The sequence below is a fragment of the Ambystoma mexicanum genome, chromosome 2p (assembly GCF_040938575.1).
Source record: "Ambystoma mexicanum isolate Mex_15411 chromosome 2p, UKY_AmexF1_1, whole genome shotgun sequence".
NCBI classification, from domain to species: domain Eukaryota; kingdom Metazoa; phylum Chordata; class Amphibia; order Caudata; family Ambystomatidae; genus Ambystoma; species Ambystoma mexicanum.
The window spans coordinates 1,284,255,378-1,284,282,966 of NC_090923.1; the positions used below are offsets into that span (position 1 = coordinate 1,284,255,378).

The window sequence follows — 27,589 nt, forward strand, 5'->3', positions numbered from 1 at the left end:
AGGCCGTAGGAGTGGCGAGGAAGAAGGCTCCTTTTTCGGCCCTTCTGGTTCTGCATTTGGGAATGGTCAAGAGTTTGATTGCTGGATCTCAAGGCTCGACCTTGAATTTTGTCTGTGGGGAGTTGCCTCAGATAACTGGGCATGGTGCCTTGAATGCATTTGAAGGTGATCACCAGTAATCAATACTGCACCCGGGCCTCCACCGGGAGCCAGTGCAAGCCCCTTCTGGGCACTTTACCATGCAACCTTCTGTTTAGCCTCTTAGATTGGTTCGTAAACATAATCATGTACATCTGCAAATGGCCCAGCAACGAAGTTGGCATCAGGCAGATATCCTGCCTCCTGTACTGCTGCAATCCACTCTCTGCCAGTCTCAACTGCTCTGGCAATTCCAAACCTTCCTTCACGAGGGCTCCCTACAATGGACCAGACCGGGCTCTCGCCGAAGTGATTCTCTCTGCTCTGGGTGCTCGCACAGCACATACATTCTCACACCCACCCTTGGCGCTGCAGCTGGGAACGTTGGCATTAGCTGTGATCTTGCTCCTATTATCACAACTCATACTCTGGTCCTCCATGTTAAGTCTACTGGATGCAGACACCGGCCCCTATTTAGGATAATGTACAGGACTCAGTACACAACCCTTAATGTGGCCAATTACCACTTAGCCCAGTGATAAAACAGGGATATGATGGTCAGTTTACCACAATGTTCTCAAAATAAAGACTAATGGACATTTAGTTTAACCCTTTTATAGAACAAACTAAAGCAGAATGGGCTGGATAGTGGTCTAGCTCAATGAGCTAAGAGTCAGGATGACCGGGTCTCTAAGTCTCAGGACTCGAGCAGGGTTCAAAATTCCTGGGAGCTATTTACCTGCTGCTTCTGCCCTACAAGAGCCTGGTTTGCTTAAAACCAACAGTTACCATGAGCTACATTTGGCTCCCCAGTGTATGTGTGACATTAACTTTGAGTGTTTGAGAATGTAAATAAAGAAGAATTAGAATGCATCGAGGGCACATTTAAATATGAAGGATCATACATAATAGGCAAACAAATAAAATGTGCATCTCAGGTGGAAGATACATTTGCAGTGCACAGTCTCTCGCTGCTGGTTCCCCAGCAGGAGCTCCTGCCCACTGGGTGATGCCCGATATCCAAGAGCTAGTTTAAGCTCCTGCTCATAGAATCGTAATTTCGAACCCTGCATGAGGTGAAGGAAAGGGAAATTTTCTTAACAGAACTGGGTCCTCTCCTCTTACTCCAAAGGGGTCAGATAAAGTAATAGTCTCGTCAAATTCCAGAAAATAACGAAGCCATGTGATGACTGTGAAGCAAGGTTTTCCCCAAGTCTTGACAAAGAACAACAAGCATTGGCAATGCCAACAGTTTGTGCTTTTGTTTAGGCATGGGAAAGGTACTTTCCAGGCACTGCCGTAGTGGCATTAACTTGGCATTGATGGTAGCAGGTGCAAAATGGTCCTTGAGCGTCTAATAGCAGCGCTTGGCAAATGCTTATACTTATACACAACCCAAAACTGTTTGAATTGCCAATGCTTGTTTTTAATAGGACTGCAGTGAAGGACACTCAGTGCTCATAAACGGAGCAGCTGAAGGCAGACCTGGTCAAGACATGTGTATTCCACCAAGGGCGGGTTTACAGCACCTAGTAATTAGAAGACTGCTTTGAAAAAAATACTAGCAGACACTTTGTAAAAGTTGATGGTCAGGCTTGACTAAAGCAAGCTCAGAGTTCTCATGAGAAGCTGTTGGCAGGGACAGTCAGAGAGGTGCAGGAACTGGGTGGGGATGGTCACATGGATTAGCATGGCTTTGGGCAGTCAACGGGTAGGCAAATAACCAAACACCTACAAACTGTGCGTCTCTACTCATATGCCATTTCTCCCCATCTATATTCTAATGAAATAGTTTTGGCATATAGGTGGCGTAACCGCCAAATAATAGCCCCAACTAAAAGTGTCAAATCAAAAAGGTTCCCACCTTAAGAAGGAGGTTGTCGCCCCACCCAGAGTCAGACCAGCGTGGGCCATACAGCCATACAGTCTTCCAACCATTAGTTTACAATGCCCAATTTCTCCAACTGCAGTTCCATAGTTCTTGGTAAGACAGATGCTCTCTTGCTCACTGTCTTGTAAGCCTTTGCTGTGATGCGCTCTTCTTATGATATGGTAACACCTTCCTGCCAGGTAGGGTCTCATGTTGGTGCTTTTAAGAGTATCTGAGCCATGGTGGGATTTGGTGGATAAGTGTGTCCTGGCTCTTCCCTTTCCACCACCCCGACCGCTTCCCTTGGGTTTCGCTCTGGCTCTTTGCCAGACTTGACAACTCCTGGGCTGTCCTTCTCCCCCAGCATTGTTGTGCTGTCTCATTACACCACCCGCTTTTACTCCTGCACCCCTAATTGATGGACTCCACGTCTACTATGACATCTCACGAAAGTCTATGCCTCTTCTTTTTAGGTGCCACCCTTTCTTATTTCTCTTGGTAACGCCCACCTGTCAGTTATCAACTCGCAATCTCCTTTTGTCTCCTTACTCCTCACCACACTTCCCTTAAACGGCCTTGACTCTCCTTGGCCCCATGTTAGGAAAAAAGAAATTCTTTTAATCACATATATAGTAGCTGCCTGTCTTTTCTGGGTTTATGACTTGTTTTTCTCCCAGCCAAGCTTAATCTCAAACCTGACTGAGTGTGACGTTTTGTTTGTGCTCTGCCTTGAGAGCCTTTATGACTCCTAAGGCGTGGGGGTACCCCCAAGGTACCCTTAATCTCAGATTAAGTACCATCTGTGAGGATGGATTTCAAGAATCTGGCCTGGACAGATCCTAGGATAAGATTAACACAAGATGGCCTCTTCCAACACGCGAGTTTCGCATGTATAAATGTGAGAAAATCAAAAAGGTAAGACGCATAGAAAACATTGTTCGTATCGATTGAAATATGCTAACAAAATACACGCCCCATCCATTGGGCCATAATATTAGTGCGCAATCTTCCCCTTTAAAAAAAACCACAGGTGCAAACTGAAATACTAGACTTCTGGTCCATGTCTCACTGGACCAAAGACGGATACATGAAAAACATTCAGAGTCACGCAAGTTCTCCTAAACAAATATTGAGTTTTATTTGACTAAAATGTTCCCTCACAGGAATCAACTGGACAAAGTCAATAGACAGATCAGAAAAAGACAGGCAAGTCCCAGTTATACCCCACATTTGCAGATTTGGTACCAGCAAGCGCAGGGGACATCCCAGGAAACCCTAAAGAAAAGCTTGAGAACCAGCATCCCTGATGCAGCACACAATAGACAGATCAGAAAAAGACAGGCAAGTCCCAGTTATACCCCACATTTGCAGATTTGGTACCAGCAAGCGCAGGGGACATCCCAGGAAACCCTAAAGAAAAGCTTGAGAACCAGCATCCCTGATGCAGCACAACGGGATTCAGTTGCAAAGGAAATCAATGGAATAAATGTGGTTAAGAACAGCTTGCAAAAGCCTCGACCACAAGCCACAGGGATTCCCCCCTTAGGCTATGTATCGGGCATAACCCACACCAATGGGCACACAATGATTGTTCCTGAAAAGGAAGGTGGTTCAGTAAGCTGCAAACCCATTTGTTTCAGGTGTGATTTACAGGATGCAAGCAGACATGGTCTTGAACTTCGGACCAACAATGACCCGGATGATGGAAAAGAAGAAAAACCGCCTTTCCCTGGAGTGGGTCCCTCAAGTCAGAAGAAGCAACAGCGAGGACAATTTCAGAAATAGCGGAAGAACATGGAAAAGCAGGTTCTAGAGGTCTGAATATCAAAGTGAGACAGCCCATCAATAGAAAAAAGTCCAAGACGACAACCATAGACGGCCCAAAGGAGGTGAGGCAGGGTATTGTATTCTCAATACCCTTCGAGCCAATGGCAGTTTGCAACATCAAGGCAGGACAACTAAGGCTATAAAACGTAAAGTTGGTTGTAAAACGGCCCTGGGACGGTCCTAGCATGGAAGGTCAGGCCAGCCAAAGAGAAGGGCCAAAGGGCAATAAGGCAGACTCAGTAAGGATACCCAGAAGCTGAAAATGAGAACTGGAGATTAGCTCATGACACAGACTCGAGCCAGTGTGGCCTGATCTAGTACTTAAAATGGGTTATATGCGATTTTACCAACACAATTTTTTTATTGGGTCCCCCCCCCCCCCAATACCCTTGTTATTCTACCCTTATAATACCACCCCAACCAGACAAATTTTAACCCCACTACCCCATATATATTTAATTAATATTGTCAGTGTTTTTCGGTATTATGTACGTCTGTGAAATGTACTACTCTGTTTTGTTTTCTGTAAAATGACTGGGTGCCCTTAAAATGCAAACAATTAAAAAAAGGTGGGAATCGTCCAGGTGAATTCATTACCTCACACGGGCTGGCCTAAAGCCAGCTCACCAATCATACCAAGGTGTTTAAAACAGATAGGTGGCGAGACAATCAGATCAGATCCCTAATCGCCCCAGTCCACCCCCACAGGAGGTGAAATGGCCAGCGCAGGGCCATGAACTGACAGTTTGAAACTACTGCACTAGGGGCATGGCTGAGCTCAGAAAGAGTCAACATGTGCACAAAGGCCCCAAAAACAAAATGGCAGAGAGACGTTCTCCAATACATTGGAACCCAATTGCCAACAAAAAAGTACAATGCCTACTCCCTAAAACCAATTCAACATGATACTAACACTTTGGCTCCATCACTTGTAAATGTTGGCCCGGTAGTCCCAGATGAATGCCCAGTGATCTTCGGGGCATGGCTAAAAATTGCTACCCGACAATTCTGGCCACCAGCCTTTAAGGGATTCCTGAGCACATCTCTATGCAATCAGAAAACATTGCTTCCAATAACTCTAGTACTTCTTCTCAAGGCACATACCTCAAAACCCACTGTATTTTCCTCGTTTGCTAGACCTCTCACTTCTGCCCAACTACCCTTTTGCCTCCGTAGACTGGTCTGGATACCCTGGGTGAGGGAACAATTTGCCAATTTCTCAGACACAGTATCAGCGCAGTAAAGACTATGGTGCCTATTGGCGCAGTACAAAAGCATTATAACTTGCAATTTAATTCTCTCTCATTGTCTTGGTATAAATTGCTTTGTGTAGTGCATGGTTTACATTACATCAGTTTTAAATTACATCCATAGTAAACAGTGAGTGAGTGAAAGGAGACAGTCCTCGTTCTGCCCACGAAAGCTTGAAAAGGATTGATTCATGCAAGGGCACAAGCACTCTCCCAGCACAGGGAAACAAAAATCGCGAGTGACAACAGGGCAGTGTGAACCATGAACCGCACACACCTCGAAAGGTGTGCCTACATATTGAAACCTGTTTTTAAAAAAAGGTGGTCTTTTTTGATCCCTTAACAATGACAGTGCTTAAAAATCAAACTTCAGTGCATATTAATGAGCAACTGTAAACCCAAGATGTGTGCTGTTTTTGCTCGTTCCTACCCTGTGGCATGTGATCTCTATAAGCCTAAAGTTGTCAAGCATGGCAATTCCCAGTGTGTGAAATTTCCTATTAAACTGGTTGTCTCATATTTGCATATCGACCGGCCGCCATCACACATATTCCCTCCCATATCCCCCCCCCCCCCACTCCCTGAAGACCACCACACAAATAGGCATCGAGTTGCAGTTCAACATTCGCATCACACATTCTCTCTGCAGTTTGAGAATACCAGCATCGCTTTTTGGGAAGGACATGGGGAGAAAGGCGAGCAAATTGAGTTGTGGTTCCAAATTAAGGTACAATGGGATTTTTCGGGGCAAGTTTTACTTCACTTTCACTTGCGCCCGTTTTGATCTAGCGACATGCTCTTTACTGTTCTTAAGTAATGCGGTTGTGATTTAGCAATGCTAGTCGCATCAGCAGAACACTCCTCTGTACTTGTATCCAATACAGGATATGGGAAAATCAAACAAACGGGAAATCCCTCAAAAGTTATGATTTTAAAATATTGCCCATAAATGACAATGCATTACTTACCGTAAAAGCATTTCTGATGGTTGAATCTGCTTAGATTCACATGCTGTGCATAGTCCGACATCAGGTGGTCACTGCGGAGTATTGCATTTTGTTTTTCGTAGTCGAAAAGGGGACGTCGACAAGGCGTGTCTGTAACACTATCCCTATAGTGACGTGCAGTGTACCCACAACCCCTCACGCGTCGAGGTCCCTCTGTTTGTATTTTTTCTGCCCTGAGGGAGCCTTCTATACGCGAGTTAGTACAGAAAAGAGAGAGAGATGTAGAAAGATGTCTATGTTCCTTCCATTCGAGCGGGGAAGAAGGGTGGGCGCATGTGAATCTAAGCAGATACAACCATCAGAAATGCTTGTACGGTAAGTAATGCATTGTCTTCTGATGTTTGTTAATCTGCTTAGAATCACATGCTGTGCATAGACTAGCGAGCAGTACCCGGAGTTGGAGGTGGGTTGCGAGAAGGAACAGTAGAGAAAAGATGTCTTAATACTGCTTGTCCCACCTGGGAATCAGATCTCGACAGTAGTGTTTTGTAAAGGTGTGTACAGAACTCCAGGTTGCCGCTTTGCAAATGGACTCAAGGGGAACGTTTGCAATGAATGCTATGGATGCCCCAGTGCCTCGAGTAGAGTGTGCTCTTGGCTTGAAGGGTAATTCTCTTTTAGCAAGAGAGAAACAGAGAGTGATGTATTGAACAATCCATCTAGATATAGTAGACTTTGAGACTGCATCTCCTCCTCTTCCTGCTGCCACCGAGACAAAGAACTGATTAGTCTTTCTCAGTGGCCTAGTTCTCCATATAAAACATGACAGCTCTGCGCACATCGAGTGCATGCAGGCTCTTTTCTCCCAAATTGGAAGGGTTTTGAAAGAACGTTGGTAGTTCTATTGACTGGTTGACATGGAATTTCGATATGAATTTAGGTGCAAACCTTGGGTGTGTGCGTAGAACCACCTTATCTTTGTGAACTGTTACGAAGGGGTCTAGAATAGAAAGAGCCTGTAGTTCACTTACTCTCCTAATGGAGGTGATAGCTATTAGGAAAGCAGTCTTAAGAGTGAGGTCCTTAAGAGTTGCCTTGTGCATGGGTTCAAAGGGTGAGCCAGCCCATGAGCCTGGTAAGTACCACATTAATGTCCCAGCCGGGAGCTGGGTTTGCTATCGGAGGGTGTATTCTCTTTACCCCTTCCATGAAGGCTTTGATAACTGGGACTTTCCACCATGACACCTTAAGTTGAGAGGTGGTGCATGCAGAAAGTGCCGCTAGATGGACTTTAATAGAATTGAACACTAGACCTGAGTCCAGTAAATGGGTCAGGTAAAGGACAATTTGTGTGGGAGAGCAGTGGACTGGGTTGATGCTCTTACCTCTACAGCAGATGACAAATCTCTTCCACTTGCTAGAATAGCAGTGGCGAGTGTTGGGTTTTCTTGCTTCTCTGAGAATGTCCATGCATCTCTGAGGGAGTTGTAAATGGCCAAATTCTATGACCTCAGGAGCCAGGCTGCTAAGTTCATGTTCTGTGGGCATGGGTGTAGTGTCTTGCCCTTGTCCTGTGACAGCAAGTTGTACGGCAGGGCAGTTTCACTGGTGGGGACAGGGACATCTCCATCAGGTGCGCAAACCATGGTTGGCGGGCCCACATCGGGGCTATCAGTATCATGGTGACTGGTTCCTGGTGCATCTTGTGCACCATCTTGTTCAGCAGAGGAGTCGGGGGGGGGGGGGGGGAGCGTAAACAAATTTCCCTGACCATGGTATCCAGAGACCGTTCCCCTTGGAGCGGTTCTGTGGGTATCTGGAGGCGTAATCTAGGCATTGTGAGTTCTCCAGAGTTGCGAACAGGTCTTTTTCTGGGAAGCCCCATTGTGTGAAGACTTCGAAGACGATGTCTTCGTGTAACTGCCATTCGTACTTTGAGGGCAGAGGGAAGTCTCTGCTGAGTTCGTCTGCTAGTAGATGGAGTTCCCCTGGTACATGTTGTGACAATAGGAACATGTTGTGTCTGAGAGCCCACTTCCAGATGTTCTGGGACAGCTTGGACAGTCCTGGAGAGTGAGTGCCCCCCCCTTGCTTGTTGAGGTAGTACATGGCTGTGGGACTGTCCGTGAGGACCATCACTGTCTTCCCTTGTGGGTGTGTCTGGAAGGCTTTTCGTGCTTTGAACACCGCAAGTAGCTCTAATAAGTTTATGTGCTTGGAAGCTACGCTCGGAGGCCAAACTCTGTGAGCAGTCTGATGGGATAGGTGAGGCCCCCCATCCTGTGAGGGATGCGTCCGTGGTTAGAGTGGCTTCCACTGCGGGGGTGGCGAATGGTTTCCCTATTACCAGGTTTTCCTTCGACCACCACCGTAGCGAGAGAACCAAGGCCTGCGAGACCACCACTAGATCGTCCCATTGTCCGCTGGCCTGACACCACTGGCTGTTGAGCCACTCTTGCATTGGGCGCATGCGCAGGCGCGCGTGAGGTACCAAATAAATACATGACACCATCATTCCTAGCAAGCGCACTGCTTTGCGTACCGTCACCTCTCGACCGGCCACATATTGAGGGATCTGAAACAGCATATTTTGGACCCTCTCGTTGGAGGGGAAGACGAGGCCGTCCTTTGTTCAAATTAGAGCCCCTAGGAATTGTTTTATTTGGCTGGGGTCTAAGCTAGACTTGTTGATGGAGAAGCCCAGTTGGAACAAAAGGTCTACTGTCTTCTGGGTGTTTGAGAAGCATGTCTCGTAGGACTCCCCTGTTATGAGCCAATCGTCGAGGTAAGGGTATACCGGTATGGACAACCTGCACAGGTGGGCCGCTGCCACTACCTTTGCGAATACCCTCGGTGCAGACGCTATGCTGAAGGGTAGCTAGTGTTTGCCCTCTATCATGAGGTATTTTCTGTGCGCTGGCAACATCAAAATATGAAAGTATGCATCTTTCATGTCTAGTGTTGTCATGTAGTCCCCCTGAGATAGCAGGGGAATTACCTCCTGTAATGTTACCATACGAAATTTTTCTGGTTTTACAAATTTGTTCGCTGGGCGTAGATCTAGTACAGGGCACATGGTTAGGTCCTTTTTGGGTACAAGGAAGTACACTGAATAAATACCTTCCACTACCTGAGATAGGGGCACGACCTCTATTGCTCCTTTCAGTAGCAGCTGTTCTACTTCTTGCAGGAGGATGACGAGGTGTTCTGGTGACAGGCGTCGTCCCCTTGGAGGTCTTTAAGTGGGGGACAGATTGAACTCTATACAGTACCCATGGGCTACGGTTGACAATACCCACCGGTCTGATGTTATTCCCTCCCATGCTGATAGGAACGATGTTATCCGGCCCCCAACCGGAGACAAATGGGAGGGGACCCGAACCTTCGGGTCATTTGGAGTTACTTGCCGGGGTGCCTCTGGGGCTGGAGCCCCGGCCTCTGCCCTTGCCACGGCGTTGTCCTCTTTGGTTATACTGGTTACCGGTACCCTGATTAGAGGGCCAGTTGCCCGCAGTGTAATGCTGCTGCTGCTGTTGGCCACGAAAAAAGCGCTTGTTCCCAAATCCCCGCCTGTTTGGAGGCTTTGAGATTTGGTCTAAGGTCTTTATGGTGTCGAATTCTTTCTTCGCATTTTCCAGTGCTTCGTCCACTGCCCTTCTAAAGAGATTTGACTCTTCTATTGGCTTATTAATGACGCCTGCGTTTCTGCCTTGAAACCGGAATAGCGAAGCCAGACGTGACGCTTCAGCAGAATTCCCTGCACCAAAGAAAGGCCAGCAGTTTCTGCCGCATCAAGAGTGTTCTTAATGATGTTCTGGTTGACCAGAGCTCCTTCTGTAACTGTAGCCAATAAGCGAGTTCTTAGAGGTTCAGGAGCTTCTTCGATGTCCTGCTTAAGCTTTACCCATAGAGCATCAGCATAGCTTGCCAACAATGTATTATTATTGGCAATCCTAATTGAAAGCGCTGCCGAGGCGGAAATTCTTTTGCCCAAGGCATAAAGCTTTTTCCCCTTCTTTATCTGGGGGTGTCTCGCTGGTTGACAGTGGAACACCAGCCCTCTTCCTTGTGTTACTCACCACTAAGGGGTCCCGGACTGAGTTACCCCTAATATATAATGGGTCTGACAGAGGGTGAGAACGATTTCTCGATTCTTGGATTGACCCCTCTTACCAGCGCGGGGGTGGACAGCGATGGGGTGAGTCGTCTCTTAACCGAGGCGAGGATAGGAATAGTTTAACTAGTGGGAGGTTTTTCTTTAATAATCCTTTCGACAAAATCAGTATCTGGGGTGACCTCCCCAGTTTCAACTTCAAAATGCGCTGCTGCCTTCCTTAGTAGCGCATTGAAGATGGGCTGATCGTCAACTGCAGATGGGTTCCTGACCGGTGTGGTCCGAGGAGAAGAAATGTCTATAATGTCGGGGTCTGTAGACCCTGATGGCGACTGCCAGGGCTGTGAGCCACCTTCACCTGGGTCCTCCTTGTAGCCCTCCTCACCTATGTTGGTGTCATCATGAAAACCTTCCTCCTATTGTTGGTCTTAATTATTCACAAACTCATCCTCTTCCTGGAAGTGAGAGTCCTCTTCAGTGAGGTCGTAAGAGTTCATGTCTTCCTGTAGGGGGTTAAAGAGCTTCGGATATTTAGCCCATGGCCCCTCCTGGAGTACCTCCCTTGGCCTCTTGGGTGTCCTATTTTCTGGGATGGCCATGAAGCGGTCTAGCTTGTCCATACATGACTGGAACCTCTCTACAGTCCAGTAAGGTAGGCCAGAGCGGTCTGGGAGTGAAAAGGGAGTTTCCTCTCCCTGTAGTTGCTTAGTTCTGTCCCATAGCGTCGAAGATAGAGTCCCTTCGCCTTCTGAGAAACCTTCTCGCTGGCTAGGGTCTTCTGTCGACGGTGGGAGCTGTCCCAGCCTATCCTCCGGCGTCCTCTGCGTTTCTTTGGCCTTGTGAGCGGTTTTCGACGTGTCACCCGCCGTCCGTCTCTGGCCGTCTTTAGAAGCTATACGCGCAAGGCTTTCGGCGATCAGCTTCTCCGTCGAGGGATCGCTCGCCGTCGCGCTAGGCAGTGCCGAGTCTTTACTGGCAACGAACGCACTCTTGCAAGGCGCGTCGCCTGAGGATTTGGGGTTAGCGCCCTTATTTACAGAAAGCCCAGTCGCCGGTCGCGGAAGCGGTGGCGGGGAGGGCTTGCGACCCTTACGGTTGGTGGAAGACGCTGGTGGACCCGACGCCTCCGTTGACACTATGGCTGCCTTCGTCTTCGACGAATGCATGCCGTGGGGTATGTGCTTATGTGTTCTTCTGTGTTCGTCCTTGTCGCTGAGGTGTTCATCCCCCCATAAGCGGGGCGTGAGCCGGGGACGGACGACGAGGAGCGGGAACGCTCCTTCTAGAGGTCTACAGCCTCTGTTGCGGAGGCCGTGTAATCACTGTCATCATATTCGGCGGCGGCTGGCGAGGAGTCAGACCTAGACATCGCATAGGCTGCCCACCTTTTGACCCTGCGGTCCTTTAAAGTTTTGAGTTTAAGTAACTTACGGGCCGCACAGCCGTTCTCTTTGTGATCAAGGGGCAAGCAACGGTTACACCGTTTATGCTTGTCCTTCCAGGTAAACTTGCCTTTGCAACGCGGGCAAAACCTAAAGGGTGTCCTCTCCATAGCTGAGGGCATGAAATGTGATTACGACCTCGAAAGAGGGAGGGGAAGAGAAAGGCATTCTCAGAGTGAAACAAAGAAATCACCAACAACCCCACTCTCCCTATTGGTGAGGCCAGGCCACGTGTTCGGCAGCGCCGAAGGATCTCCTCCGCTCGTCCCTCCGTCGAAGATCTTGCTCGGCGGAGAAAAGCTTGGCAGCTACGTCGAGGGAGGGATCTATGTGATAGTTAATAATAAACGACCAAGGGTCGAGGAAATGATTTCGCAATGTCTCTCGAGGAGCTCCGCATTAAGGCGACCAATAACTGGGCGGAAAAAAACAATCTGAGGGATCTCGACGCGTATGGGGTTGTGGGTATACTGCACGTCACTATAGGGATAGTGTTAGACACGCCTTGTCGACGTCCCCTTTTCGACTACGAAAAACAAAATGCAATACTCTGCAGTGACCACTGGATGTCGGACTATGCACAGCATGTGATTCTAAGCACATTAACAAACATCAGAAAAGAATATATACTGGCAGCTTTTAAAAATAAATCCTATGCAAAAAAAAAGCTTTCAAAAGAGCCTCAAAGTCCTGCTTTTCAAGGACCACAAGGCATCCATTTTATAAGCATAAACTGTTTCATGTGCGTCTTAATTCTCTGATCGTGCAGCAGTAATGAAGCTGGAGTCACCTACTGGGAGCTCAAGCTTATTTCTGCCATACAACAGAATTAAATAAGAGCTACTTCTTCCCAGTGCATTATGTAAACATGGCCACGCTAACCCACAGAGCGAGATCTCTACCTCCTGTCCGACATTGGGGCATTGTCCTACGGCCAGTTCAAGCCTGGCTCTGTGAGCAACACTACCCCCACGCGTCCTTACCTCCCCGGCCACAGTAGATGCCACGCAGGCTCCGTCATCTTCTCCCTTCTCCACTCCTGCTGGTGCACAGGCCTCTTTCTGGTGTGCCTAAGCACTAGTCTTCCGACCTGCCTGTCCTTGAAGCTCAGTGGCTTCTCCTTGCATAATGCCTGTGGCGGACAGTGTGTTTCAATCTCCTCAGACTAACATGCAAGTTAAGTCAGGGGCTGGTAGTCACATTGCACATTCATGAATATGATCCCTATCCATAGTGAAGTGTGAACAAGTGTGTTTGCTGTGTTTTAAACACCCTTTTTCTCCACAGAATCTGGCAGTCCTGTGACCCAGGAGAATGTGAAAGGTGAGGGCTGTCAGGGAATACGACAGAAACACAGCAAAATGTCTACAAGTGTGTTTGATGTGTTTCTGGCTCTTTTTTCTCTCAGTGGAATACAGTGGCTCAATGATAAAGTTGGAAGTGAAGGGAGGGACTGTAACCCGGAAGCATGTTGCACATCAGGGAAATAAACACTAAAGACAGAGCAGCAAAGGGTGCAATAGTGTTTGCTGAATTTGCCTAAAAGCCTGCGTCTTCCTTGGAATTTTCTGATGCAGTTCATTCCCCGCACTTGGCTTTGCCTGGTATACTCTCCTGCCAGGACTACTCACATGCAGTTTCTTTACACGGTGTGTGCCCAGTTTTCTTAATTTGTTCATTCACTTGGATATACCAAGTACCTGGTATACTCAGCTGCCAGGTTTTAATACACAATGTGCCTCTGGTTTCCCCTTTATGTTCTTTCCCCCCAAGTTCGCAAGGTGGGTCCCAGACCCCAGTCCCACTATCTAGGGCTTCCGATACTTTGCCCGACTGTACTTGTGTCCCAACCAAGTGTTCACCGGCTCACCAGTTCTTTTCCTTCTGTCTCTCTGCGTTCCAGACCCCAAATCAAGTTCTTCTCCAGCTCTCTCGTGCCCTGCAGGCACCTCCGGCAGGAGTTCGGTCCCCGGTTGGCGTCCCAGTTCCCTCAGCTAACAGGTATGATATGATAGGTTATTTATAACACGCTTAATACCCAGAGGTTTCTAATCGTGGACCCGGGGATCAAACCTGTGTTGCTCCGTGTCGTCTTGCTTCCAAGGCGAGCATGTTGCCCCCAAGCTAGCCTACCGAGACTGCTTGCTTCCTCCTGCTTTGCCACAGCCTCTGTAGAGCTTCCCTGAGCGTGTCGCTGCCGGGCGGCAGTCTCGCACAGTCTTGCCGCCCAGTCTTTTGCACTGCCACCGGTCACTGCTCTCCGGGTTTCTCGGCTTTCTCAGCATGGTTTTACGCTGTCGGGCCAGTCAGATTCTTCCAGCTCCTAGACTGCTGGTGTTGGTGCCCATTGGAGTAATCAACATTTCTCCTCGACTCTTCCTCGGCTCAGTTTTGTTACATTATCTGATATTGAAGAGCAGGGGTTGAAATTGAGGGGAGCTGGGAGATATTTAGCTGCTATTTCTAGCCTAGGAGAGCCTGGTTAGCATGAAACAAACAGCCACCAGGAGTAACATTCGGCCCCCCAGGCAATTGGTGCCTTATAAACATGTACACATGACGATACCTTTGAGTAAGCTACTAAAGTAGAATTGGGACACCTCTAATACACATTTAAAAAGGTAACGAATCATTCATAATGGAAAAAAGTTCACATGTTCATCTCATATGAAGTTAGATTTGCGGTGCATTGGATACTCGCTCCTGGTTCCCCAGTGGTAGCTCCTGCCTACTGGGTGATGCCCGACAAACAAGAGCTGTTTTTAGCTCCTGCTCACCAGATCTTAATTTTGAACCCTGAAGAGTACTGTCAGATTTGGCAAGTTGTCGTAGGAGATTATGAAAAAAAAAGGTACCATGCAACACCCAACATCATGGAACCCCCCCCACCTCCACCCCTGACCCCCTCAAGGGAAGCCTCCCACCTCAAACAGCCGCCTCCAGGTCAGGATGAGGCAACTACTGCTGTCCCCTGGCCACATGAGGAGAGCCTTCCTCAGGCAAAGGAGTGATGACATCAGATTCATCAACGTGGGTTGAGGGGAAAAGACAGGGAAGGAATTAAACAGTGGGGCAGCCAGTAGGAGGGGCTGGGAGTTGGGGTGACGGGTACTTCACAGTTGGGAAGGAGAGGGGGAGTTGTGGGGGACAAGGGGGGGTTGTATTGGTCGGAGGTAATTCACTAGCACTGTAGATAGAGGGAGTGAGAGGGATAAAGGAGGTAGACTGAGATCACTGTATATAATGTGGGTATATCGACATGGATAGTAAGGGTACCTTACAGTGCATCTCCTAGAACGTAAATGGGCTAAATGATCAATTTAAAGAGCAGTGCAGTGTTCCAATATCTGAATCGACATAAGCCGGACATGATGTGACACCAAGAAATGCAACTGCTGGGGCACATGTGTAGGATACTGAGTAGAAGCCTGTATAAATGTGTAGTGCATGCGGGGTTGACAAGGGTTCCCAGAGGAGTAGGGAATTCTCATTCTCGAGAGGATAGCTCAGGGGCAACGTGCTTGTGCTCGCCTTGGACGCAAGACAACACGGAGCAACACAGGTTCGATGCCCGGGTCCGCGCTTAGTAACCTCTGGGTATTAAGCGCGTTATAAATAACCAATCATATATCATTAAGAAATCATTGGCCACCCAGATTATCAGTATATTCCAAGACATGAGAGGTAGAGTGGTGGGGTTTGTGGGGGGGGGGGTGAGGAAATGTTCTCCTTCATTAACGTTTATTCTCCAGTCTCCCCCTACATTGATGGGCACATTCGAGGGGGTAAAGAGGGTGATCCGAAGGGGGGGGGGGGGGTTGTGTGCAAGCAGGGTTGACGATGGTGGCTGGGGACTTCGGTATCACTACCAAATATCACAGACCACTACTGCGAATCAGAAAGCAAATTATTTTTAACAAATGTTTGCACATTTCATGGCATAAAAAGAGTGGGAGATTTGGGTTGGGGTGTTTAAAGGCGTGGGGGTTAAGGGGCATAACGCTGCAGGGGGTCTACCCCCGCATTTATTTGTGATGAAATGTTCACACAAAAATTCAATGTTTTTGGATTTGCAGTAAAAATATGTTATATTCGCGTTGATTCTGGGACTTCAATGAGGTGGTCAAACCCACACTGGATAGGTGGAAGGGAATTTTGCAGGTGAATTATAGAGATGCAAAACTGGAGGGGTTCCCTGAACAGAATGGGATTGGCGACTTGTGGTGGGAGGCTCAACCAACGGGTAGGGAGTACTTGTTTTTCTCTGCGGCACAGAAGTCCTTTTCTATGAGTAAACCATGTGTTCTCTCCACATTGGAACAGGTACAAGGTGAAGAGGGTGGAATACATTCCATGGGGCATCTCGGACCATGCACCACCGACAATGAGAGTCGAACGCAGGTTCATACCTCAGGAGGTATTTGGAGACTGGGCTCTTACCACATGTTGAATGAGGAGAAAATGGCAGAGGTTAAGCGATGTAACAGAGCTATTCTTCTGCCTCAAACGAGAGCACAGTAGAACCGAAAAAAAATTGCTGGGAAGCGTGCAAAGCAGTGTTCGACGGGGAAAGCCATAGTGGTAATCAATGCTAAGAAAAAAGGAGAGACAACACAGTGAAAGAGGCCAAAGTGATTAAGTTTGAGGGACGGTGGAGAGACTCCCCAACGGAGGTGTTATTACGGGAACTAAAAAGGAGAGGGCCACAGAGGGATGGCGGCACAAGGGGTATGCATTTATGAATGGGGAGAAAAAAAACAGGTTTATTAATTGCTAGGTTAACGCAGAGAGAGGAACAGAGTCGGATAATGCACAAAATCAGGATTGGGGAGAATAAGGACAACACAGGAGACATAGGAAATTGGCCGGGCCTTCGAGGCGGAGATACAGTATTTCCTAGATCACCCAGTGGTGGCCCTCTTGTCAGCAGTGTGGCGTCCTAGAAGGGGATCTTCAGATACAAGAAATGGCCAACCCCTATAATAGACTTTGGCTCGAGTCATGTAGCCACTATCTCTACATCATCTAGTATGTTCAACTCCTGCACCATAAACCCATTTCCTAGTCTAATCAAAAAGAGCAACCAGAGTTACTTTCAAAACCTTGCCCTAACATGTTCACATGTCGACAAAAAAAAAAAAAGACTGCAGCAGGAGAGCTAACAAGGTGGTAGCAGAGAAAGGGCCAGCAGCAGAAAGGAACATGCGGCAGAAAGTGATGGGATAGCAAAAGCAATAGATGTAGCATCAGAAACTGATCTAGTGATGGGTGTAGCCAGAGACCGATATAATAAGGTGGTAGCAACTGAGAGAGTGGGAGAGGAAGAAATATGAAGCAACATGGCATGAGATTATGTTAAAAAGATACAGTCGGTGAATCGAGTGCAATACAGAATAACCTAACAGAAAGAGGGAGAGTTAGGTGCATGCATTTTCGGGTGCTTATCATAGATTGTAAATAAAAGCAAATTCCACCATTTACAGGCACGAGAGTGAATAGCGGGACATCCTACATCTATAAAGCTGTCTTTCTGAGCACTTAGTTTTGATCTACTCCATATCTTTTTGTTTTATCTAACTGTTTGCGTGTACACTTGTAAGAGGGAAGCTGTGGCAGCTGCTCGAAATCCCGTGAGGAACGAGGGGTTTACGAGCTAAACCAAGCAAGAGGGGGTTAACCCGGCGGGCCAGACAGAGACTCGGCTGTTGGCATTTAGAAGGGGAAAGGAGCATGAACCGCCTAAAGCCAGCCGTCCATAGCCAGTATTTGGGGGGGGGACCAAACCATAGGCGGACTACATGTCCCAGAACCCCACACGGGAGGGGGCAAAGTGATCAGAAAGAAAACAAACAAAATAGACGTGAAGCCGAGGGTCCATGTTCTCTCCAGTCCGCACAGGGAAAGACTGAGTCATGTTATACCGCGGGGCAGACTGTACGAGAGGGGGAGGGGGGGAAAACCAGTTGCAGGTGTGGGAAAACAGTTGCTGGGACGGGCGGGGGTTAATTGGAGGGGAGGAGCGGAGCAGGGGTTAAAACCACAGCTAAATTACTTAGAGGGGTTCTCTTCTTGCAGGAGGGGAACGTGGCTAAAGAGGCAGCGCCTGAATGGAGTGAGACCAGTGAAGCATTTCGTTGGGCATATTAGCAAGAAGCGGAACGAACACCGGAAAACTCCCTATCTCGTCCGAGCACCAAGATCCCAATCTGTCGGAGAAGGACGGCTGACTGAGGGAAGGCACTGATAAGCGTGAGGACCGGCACCGGAGGGGTTTTGTTTTCGTTGTGAGAGTTTATCACGGCAGGCAGCTGGGCTTGAAGGAGCGAAAGCCAGCAGCCGTCTCGACCTTTATTTTGGACATTCTTGAGTTTTACATGCTTCATAGGAAGAACCGTCGGACATAATGGCGCACTGTGAGAGTAATTAAGATAAGCAGAGAAACCCCAGGGAAGAGAACCTGTTTAAGTTGATTTATGACGTGGCAAGAGTGAATGCTCAAGTGAACCAACCAACCATTACTGTCTCCCGCCGACTACTTTACAACACTATCCTAAGAAAACCCTTATGAGACTTTAATAGCTCCTGGGTCAGGTGAATAACTCTTGGTCAGAGGAAAATCCTAGACAAGCAGGAGCTACTTTGAGCTCCTGCTTCTTGATTCTGAATTTTGACCCCTGACCAACAGGTGCATTGCTGGGCATATTGGGAGACATGGTGGCAGATAAGTACGCAGGGCCCTTTCTCACCATTGCATGCGTAGTAGCCAAACGTGACATTGCGGATAGATGGATGGAACTGGAGGCCCCAACTAGAGCAGCCTGGAGGACGAGAATGGATGCCATAAAGAGATGGAACCAGTTGGTATCTAGGCATAAGGGGTGCCTGCAGAAATACAGCAAGATATGGGGAGGTTGGGGGTAGGATTAGAGTAGATGTGGAAGGGGGGTGACAGAAGTGGAAACCCTAGGAGGACAATGGTGGGGGGGATGTGGTGTGGGAGGCGGTAAAGGGAAGTGGGAGAGGAACAGGGGAAGGGAGGCGGTCACATGGGTACAGATCCATGGAGGTTGGGGAATATGAGTAATGTCTGATCCGATCTTTAATTTTATTTGGGGATTTGACTCTGTACAAGACTTAATAAACAGTTAAAAAAAACATCAGAGCACCCGAAAATATGCAAACGATTACAAACTTTGTCAAGAGTTTGAGGGTGGCTTTCATACTGTATTGTCGTATTCTAGTTTCACAGCCCACAAACCTTTATGGTGAGAAGGACAGCCAAGTGAGAAGACCATAATACAGCTAGGTAAAGGGAAAAGGATGGCCCAAAGCCTAACACCAAGGGAGCAGCGTGCCCAGCTGCTCCTACTCTCCGACCTGCTTATCATGCTCAACAGTCCTCTGACAAACTGGCCTGCCGCCTGCTCCAAAGGCAATACCGGCTCTTTGTCTGCACTAAGAGAGCCCACATCCAAGTCTGTGTCTCTGCAGCATCTAACAACTCGGCCAAACTCTTTAAAATCTGCAAGGAGCCGGCCAATCCTGCTGCAGTCTCTACCTCTCCTATCCCCTCCCAGGCCCTTTGCACAGCCCTGGCTTCTCATTTCATCTCTAAAACCCAGGACATCCTGTCCACCCTGTCGTCCTCTCCTCCTCCCTCTACCTCCGGCCCCCCTGTGGCCACCTCTCCTCCCTCTTTCTGTTCCTTTCCTGTGTTCTCCCCTTATGAGATTTCTAGACAAGTCCAATCTATGAAACTCGTCAGAACAGGTTCTTCCAAAACCATCAAGGACCACATTGACACCCTCGCTCCTGCCCTGGCTGACTTCTGCAACCACTCCTTTGCCGCTGGAGCCTTCTCTTCCCTCCTGAAGCATTCTCTTGTGCACCCTCTTCTGAAGAAAACCTCAGCCGACCCCTCCTGCCCGGCTAACTATCACCCTATCTCAATCACTCCTTTCCTGGGCAAACTCCTGGAAAAGATGGCCATCTCCCAGCTTAATCTTCACACTGAATTGGTTGGTTGTCTCCATAACTATCAGTCTGGCTTCCGAGCAGCCAGAAGCACGGAAACTGCTCTCCTGAACAGCCGTGAAGACCTGCTCTCTAACCTGGATTCTAATCTCTCCTCTGTGCTCATCTTACTCAATCTCTCTTCTGCCTTTGACATGGTAAACCATGCCATCCTGATCAATGGTCTCAGTGATAACCTGGGTATCAATGACCAGGTCCTGCCCTGGCTGACCATGTTCCTCTCTCATCGACCCTCCCAGGTCCAACTTGGGTCCTGCCTTTCCTGCATCTCACCCTCTACCAGTGGTGTTCCCCAGGGGTCTAACCTCTTTCCCTGGCTGTTCAACCAATATCTGGCACCTCTCGCCCACCGCACTGCCGCTCTCTGCTCCAACATTCAGTGCTATGCGGATGACACTTGGCTCGTTTTCAGGCTCCCCTCTGCCACCTATCTCATCACATCTCATCTGACTGTGTGTGCTTGTCTGTCTGCTATCCAAGAGTGGTGTGCCGCCAACGATCTCTGCCTTGATGCCAGTAAGACGGAGATTCTCCTCATCGACACATCAGCACCCTCCTTTCCCCCTCACTCTCTTGCCAGCCTCCCTTTGCCCTCTTCCTGCTCTCACCTGCAAGGCTAAGAACCTTGGGGTCATCTTTGACTCCACACATTCCTTTTCTCCTTCACATCTCCGGAAGTCTCTAAGAAGTCAAACTACCAACTGCAGCTCCTCAGAGGTATTCTTCCTTTCCTCTCCTTCCCCCAGAAGCTCACTGTCTCTAGAGCTCTGGTGGTTCTCTCTAGGCTGGACTACTGCAACAGCCTCATTGTAAATCTGCATGCTTCTACTCTCCGCCCTCTGCAACTCATCCAGACCAGGACTGCAAGACTTGTCCTTGGCCTCAAGCCCAGGGATCAATCTCTCCAGCAATGAAATCTCTGCATTGGCTGCAAGGATTAAGTGCAAGACCCTCTGCACTGTCCACAAGGCCTTCTGGGGCCTCAATACCTCCAACTCTTTCATCGTAAATACCTTCCTACTAGAGCTCTTCGCTCCTCCACCTCCCTCGGGGTCAGTCGCTTCTCCAAGCAACGAGTTGGTGGTAGATTCTTGGGCTGGGGCCTCCCTCTGGAACAGCCTTGCTGCCTCTCTGAAACTTGAGCAGAACCATCTCCGGTTCCCCTTTGCTTCTGCCTTCTCTCCTCTCCCCTGCTGATTTCCAGTCTGATACTGCACTAGTCACCTGGCTACCCTATTATTTCGTGCCCAGGACCATGCCCAACCAGTTGCCCACCTGCACCGTCTCCCGGCAACCCTTGACTTTGGGTCTTTATCTGTAACCCTACAGTTCCCCTACCTGCAATTTTGGACACCTGCTGTCTGCAATTACCCTTGCACCTGCAGGCCGCACTTCTGGTTATTGCTTTGATCTCATGTACAACACTGCCCCACCCTTCTGCTGAAACTTTTTACTCCCCCCCCCCCCTCCCCTCCCCTACACTTGCACAATCTCAATGTCACCTGGTCTAGTAAGATCTTTATGTCTGTCCTTCCTCTTTTCCCCCTTCCTTGCCTCAGCGCGCCTTGAATCACTTGTGTATAGGCACGGTACTAATGCCAGATCATAACTCAACCCAAGGCCCAGGGAATCTACAGACAGCTTCCCCAGTCTTGTTTCCATTGGGAATGGAGGAGGGTGGGGAAAAGGGAGTCTTGTGAAGCACACAGTAGAGGATGCGGGGTAAACTCTCTCTTTGCCCAAATCAGGAAGGTATTAGAGAGCATTAATGCACTGCAGATGGTAGGGTAGCTCAATAGGGTACCTCATTATTGTCATTATTATACTAGGTCCCATATCCAGATTGGCCTCGCTAGTTCCCAGCCTGACAGAGTTGAGAAAGGGGCTTTGGACGGAAGTGCTGTGTAGCGAAGTCCAGGCAATGCCCTACTTGGTTGCCCACCAAATCTGCCCTAAGAACTGCTGACTTTGACCCAGCATTTCTTAAGTCTGCAGAAAAGTACCAGAACACGTCTGAAAAATGCCAGAAATACTGAAAAAGAAAGCTTACATTTTGATGCACTGGTCATGTTCTGGAATTTTCCATACAGTCACCATTAAAAGGATTTTCTCGTGTTCATTCAGCAACAAGGAATCGCCATCGCCTTTCTTTTTTGTGAAAGCCACCAAAGCATGTACTGCTTTTTTGACCTGCAAGAATAAAACTGGCTTCATTAGTTTTCGGAGTGATCTACAACTCAATAAAACCATACTTTAAATAGGTCACATTTTGACAAGTGTAATGTGGCAAACTGGTGAGGTCTTAACATTTACATTTGTGCCCTTTATTCATTGCGTGCTTAAGTGTTTTCTATGGAGCAGCGATTTTTCATTTCACGTAAACAAAAACTTAAGTGCAATATGCTTGTATTACTTACTTACTAAGGTATGCACCGCCCATTAGTAACAGATTTTACTTTGTGTCAGCATGCCCAATTTTCAGTTACACAGACATTTGGCTGCATCATAGGGAGCACAGAACAATACGCAACAGATGCAAATGAGCATTACAAGCGCGAATACCATCAACATAGCTAAAACAAGCAGGATTAAACGTTTAAGAAGGAATAGCATGCCTTGCATAATTTGGCCGAGTATTACACACTGTAAGCATGACATTGAGTGATTCAACAGAGGTAACTCGAGAAAATGCTGCACTGTCCAATGAAAAATCCAAATCCAATTCTAAAAGCAGGCCATATGGTTCTGCAAATAACACTGTTGTAGACTCTTTCGTAAAAGACGACAGTTTTCTTTAAATTGACCAAAACAAGTGGAAGCAAAAGCATAAAGAATCACTACAGACTGAGGTGAGAAATCAATACAACTCACAAAGCACTAACAAATGAACAATTTGAAATAACTTAAATATGCAGACAAACCACGCCCTTTTTTGTTTTCATTTGGCAAATAACATTGTAAGTAACCCCAACTCCCCGCGCACCCCCCCACAAACACTGGGCAAAGCAAAGCCTAACTTCTTAAGAAGCCAGCAAAGAAATGCTCGACAAGGCTTTACACAGTTTTACCAAAACCATAATCATTATCCTCTGACCTAGATTGAGTTTAAATCTGGCAAGTTTATGTCATGGCAACCAGAAAAGAGGTTTTCAACAGGACCGAGAATGCCTCCCCCGTTAAGAGTAAATCAACTGGTTCAAGGATTAAGAGCCAGTATTACCTTGCTAATATCCCATCACTTTCCTGCCTTGGTTCAGTACGAGCCATCAAGGTTAGCCCTCAGAAGGATATACAGTGTATGCTAGGAAGCTGTTCCTTAGACGCTGTTTCCAGGGCCCAGGCACATCCACCTTACTTGGGTCACAGTTTCCTTCAAGTTTATCAGGATTTCAAAGGGGTAAGGTGGAAAACAGCCTAGATCTAACTCGGAGGATGAGCAGCGAGGTCAAGAAGGTATGTTAAACATTTATTAGACACACAACACAAGATTGTACTGTGAGGGGTCAGAAATGAAAGGCAGACGCAAAGCCTATCTATCCCCATCCTAAAGAGAGTTTCCCTGCCTAAAAAACTGACACAACCAGACCTTGTGTCCAAAATCCATCTGACCCTCACGCTAAAACACAATCAAGGTATGCTTTAAATTCAGCAAAATGTGTGCAAAAACCAAATATGTAAATTCAACAAACAATCCTTGTATCCAGGGGAGGACGATTCCCTTCACCTGAACTGTCTCAGGTAGCATGTTGAACGTGTTCTGTTCACACAATGTTCCTTTAAGCTTAGTGGACATTTCTCTTTTCCACAACAGCCTCTTAAAAATAAAGTGTCTCTTTTCCCCACAATAGTATTTGAAAGGACGGCAAAGGTGTCTTTTCTATACAACAAAGATGATTTCCTGCTATACTCTCCTGCCAAAAACCTTTTTCACAATATATTTTCTTTGCACATACTCTACATGGATAACCTGGTGTATTCCCCTGCCAGGAATCACCCTCTGGGCTCTGCAGATCCCCTGGTGTTGTACTGTCCTGCCAGGTATCTTTTCCCCAAAGACTCACTGCCTAACGCAGCTCTTTCAACAGGTCTTCTTACAATCTTTTATCTTTCTCCAAGTATAATGCAGTTGTACACCTTCGGTGTTTTACTTTATTGGCTCCAGGTATTACAACTTACCCCATATAGGCATTCAATATATGGAGACTTGTTCAAGCTTTGCCAACTTCATGGTTAGCATTCATTGGCTTAAGGCAATACTTGTTCCAATCGTCCCCATATTGACTTCTCCTATATGAATATTTGTACAGATGTTGCCTTTCAATTGCTTCCTTAAAGTTAATTTGCTTATGACAACATTTACTCTAGCTTTCCCCCATATCGACATCCCGTATATGGAGACTTGGGTAAATTCAGTCTGTCTGTATAACTTGTTTTCAAATGATTGTACACCTGTCGGTACGCCTCTGTACTCCCAATATTCATGGGCAGACTCACCAGTGTTTGCTGACATTTCTAGCCCATGGTGTCTAGCTGTGGTGAAGTCGGTGCTGGGGGAGATGCATTTAGAGTGGCTAACACATTTTTCCTAGCAAGAGAAACGTCTCTGCAGATTGGATGTCAGATTAGCCACGAGAAAAAAAACATAGTAAGATGTTATGCAACACATTTCTAAAGGCCTCTACGCCTACTAATGATATTATATAATTTGACAAAAGACAATTCATGCACTCCTGATTATTACTTACAATCCTATTGCACAATTTATTGGGGCTTATCTGTGACTAACCAAGCTATCCTGTTTCATTGAGGGTCCCAGTGCATATCTGCCAAGTGTGGTATGCAGTCCCCCAACTTTTTCTGCACAAATGAACACAAAAAGGGGTGGTGGTCACTGCACAATTCTTGTAAAACAAAAATGAGTAAAATACAGAAGTAATAAATCAAGGAATGCGCACAATAATGTGTGTTTACCCGGGATATCATTCAGAGTGCGCCAGTTAACGGACCAACAGACCCATTCAATCAGCCACGTGTAAGACATAATGGAAGTATATATTCTGGGATCCTTCGCGATAGGTCCCGTAAAGCCTGTTCGATGATCTTCAATTTGGTCAAATAAATCAAGGTGAGGACCACTGCCTAATTTTAAACTAAGGTCTTCTGCGAATATAAAACCACATTCATTATATTTGTCCCTCATCAACAGTTTATCCAAATATTGCTATTGTTATTCTGTTCTTGTGGGCGATTATAAATATGAATCAATAAAAATAGTTTGTCCTTTTATAGATGTAGCTGAATTGCTTGTAAACATTTAAGATCAGGGCATCCCTCAATGCTTGTACTGAATAGACGATTTAACTAAAGTGCAATCCTCCTGACTGTCTACCCCCGCTATTCTCAGTAGCCATAATTTGATAAGTGCAATAACTATCGAGGATGATTTCAGATAGTTTCTTGAAGTAAAATGACTTCAAAATTGGACAAAGTATTGACAATATTAAGTAACATAAGTGTATCCCATACTCCTGCTACATACCAACTAATCAGAGATAGTGTGCCCAAAATGACAGTTCCTAAATTGGTTATTTTATCTGTTTAATAAGTGGCCTCATTGGTCTTATCTTTAAATAAATCAATAATAGCAGGATTAGTAACAGTAGGACCAGAACGCCCTTGTACTAATAGTCAATCAACTTGCTTGGGAATACACTTACCTATTTGTGGAGGAACAATAACAATGTCTCCTACAGGTTCCATGTTTATAGGGGGACATGTCTCGCTATCCAAGCACTCAATAAACCGGACTTCTGAACGGGTCTATTTGGTACCTAACCTATCGCCAGACAAACCTGACTTCTGAACGGGTCTATTTGGTACAACACTTTTGGCTGGATTAAAATACGATAGTGGCATGATTTTCAATCTGTTATGTGATTCTCTTGTCGTCATTCCTACGCTCTCCTATCAGGTAAGTGCTCTAGCACGCCCTCTCACAAGTGACTTTAATGCAGTGTAATTTCACAAAATCAAACCATGAACTAGGACGAGAATACCCGACCACCCGCTGCTAATAATTACCTGGGACCCGAAAATGTTGATCCAATAGCACGTATACTCTTAACTTTAGTTCCACCTTCAAGAGAATACGCTGTAGAAATCAGGCAACACAACTGGCAAGGCAAGTACCTGCAAGGGACATCAATGTGTTGTACGTAACTGTGTTACTCAGATACAACACTAACAACAAGGCCTGGTCAGATGCTGGACCTTCGGGTTCACAGAGTACCAGTCACCATATCCAGGATGTACTTGTCCATCCCTTAGTACAGAACTTGATGCCAACGCACAATCAGAAGGTGGCACCAACAAGAAATTGCAGACCAAAGGATGACCACAGACGCCTGTGCTGGACCAGGCTCACGAGCACCAGCCATAATTTCTAGGATTTAGTGCTAGGACCGATAGAACTGAACTGGATGCACCAATACTCCAATAAGCAATTGCAGACCAAAAAAAAAAAAACACAGGCATGACCATAGCCCAATAACCCCAAACCCCAACGGGAGATACTGTCACCTCGGCAGGCACTGGATTGTCATCAGGAACAGGGTCTCCCTCGAATCCACACAGACACTCAAACACACCAATATGTTAACTCTCTTCTCTGCACCAACAATAGAATGCAGCTATACCTCTCGATTAATTCGACCTAGCTGTACACATAATACACCTCCATGAACACCTCAAAAATCTTCAGAATGCAGCTATACCCCACGAAAATCGGCCTAGCTGCGCACAGAATCCCACTCACAAACTGCACTGGCGCCAGCATGCAGCTACCCAAGTGCAATTGGCATTGCTACACACATTCTACTGATCTCACACAACCACTGCCCCACGCCTAAAACTAGAATGCAGCTACACACCACTTAATCAGCCCTGGCTGTACACATAGTGAGTGCAACCAAGCACCATTTACTACACCACTCTTCACAGACCTGGACTACTGTCCCAGAGGGCGTTCAACCCACTGCACTTTGAAATCAGAATGGTATAAGGTGCTATGCAAATGCCCAATACCATAACATATACACCCAATCATAGGGATTAGGGCATCCATAATCTGTTTTACAATAGAAGGGTTGGAGAACGGAACCAGAATTATATTGGTTTCCTCTGAGGCCCACCTAGTTGACATGTCGGGACATTAGTACTGTATTTGAATTAACGCAGGGTCCACCAGTGTTAATCCAATGTAGTCTTTTGTTGGTAAGTGATATTGAAGATTCAAAAGTGCCTTCGCTTTGAGAATCTACCCCCATTATCACACCGCCGAGGGTAAATGTAAGGTGGCTAGCAAATAGGAAGGTGCTTCCTTGCTTAGTGAATTAGGCTTATGCACTGCAGGCTGAGGATGTATTGGTGGTTTCAACACGTAACGATTGTGTACTTCTGCCACCATGCTCCAATCATATTGGCTCACCCCTTTGCTTCAGTGGGCCATCGTCTGGGTATGCTGTGCCTCAGTTGTACTAAGGCTCCTAGTCTTGTTCTTACAGCACCTGAAGAACTAACAGGAGTTCTTATGCAAGTCAGTGAGTGCATTTGAACTTTTCCATGGAGCATTAGAACATATTTTTTAACTTGTGTTAAAATATCATCTAGGATTAAAAGTGAATTAAACCTGTGATAGTGTTTCACTATTTAAGGTTCAATATGCTTCTGATATGTGTATCGCACTGCAAGTACTTTGTAATGAGCATTATGTGGCGCAACTCTTACCGCTTATTGTATGTCTGTCACAGAAATAAAGGTTACAAAAAGTGAATTCAACATGGATTTCTTAAAAATATTTTAAAACTCCATTACGTCCTGTAGCTCTCCTTTGAGATCTGCATTAGAGAATCCATGAGTTTTATTTAACTAAGTGTGTTTGATTGGCAATTACCTCCTTTAGGTCTTCC

General features: G+C 46.8%; 1 protein-coding gene across 1 annotated transcript in view; it reads right to left on the reverse strand.

Moving 5' to 3' along the window:
• The window catches only part of RSL1D1 (ribosomal L1 domain containing 1), a 426,377-nt gene that overhangs the window by 327,629 nt on the left and 71,159 nt on the right, over positions 1 to 27,589 (reverse strand). The window contains exon 2 of the mRNA XM_069645597.1: positions 21,673 to 21,812. Within this exon, the coding sequence (XP_069501698.1) occupies positions 21,673 to 21,812 (140 nt within the window). The remainder of the gene's footprint in view (positions 1 to 21,672; positions 21,813 to 27,589) is intronic.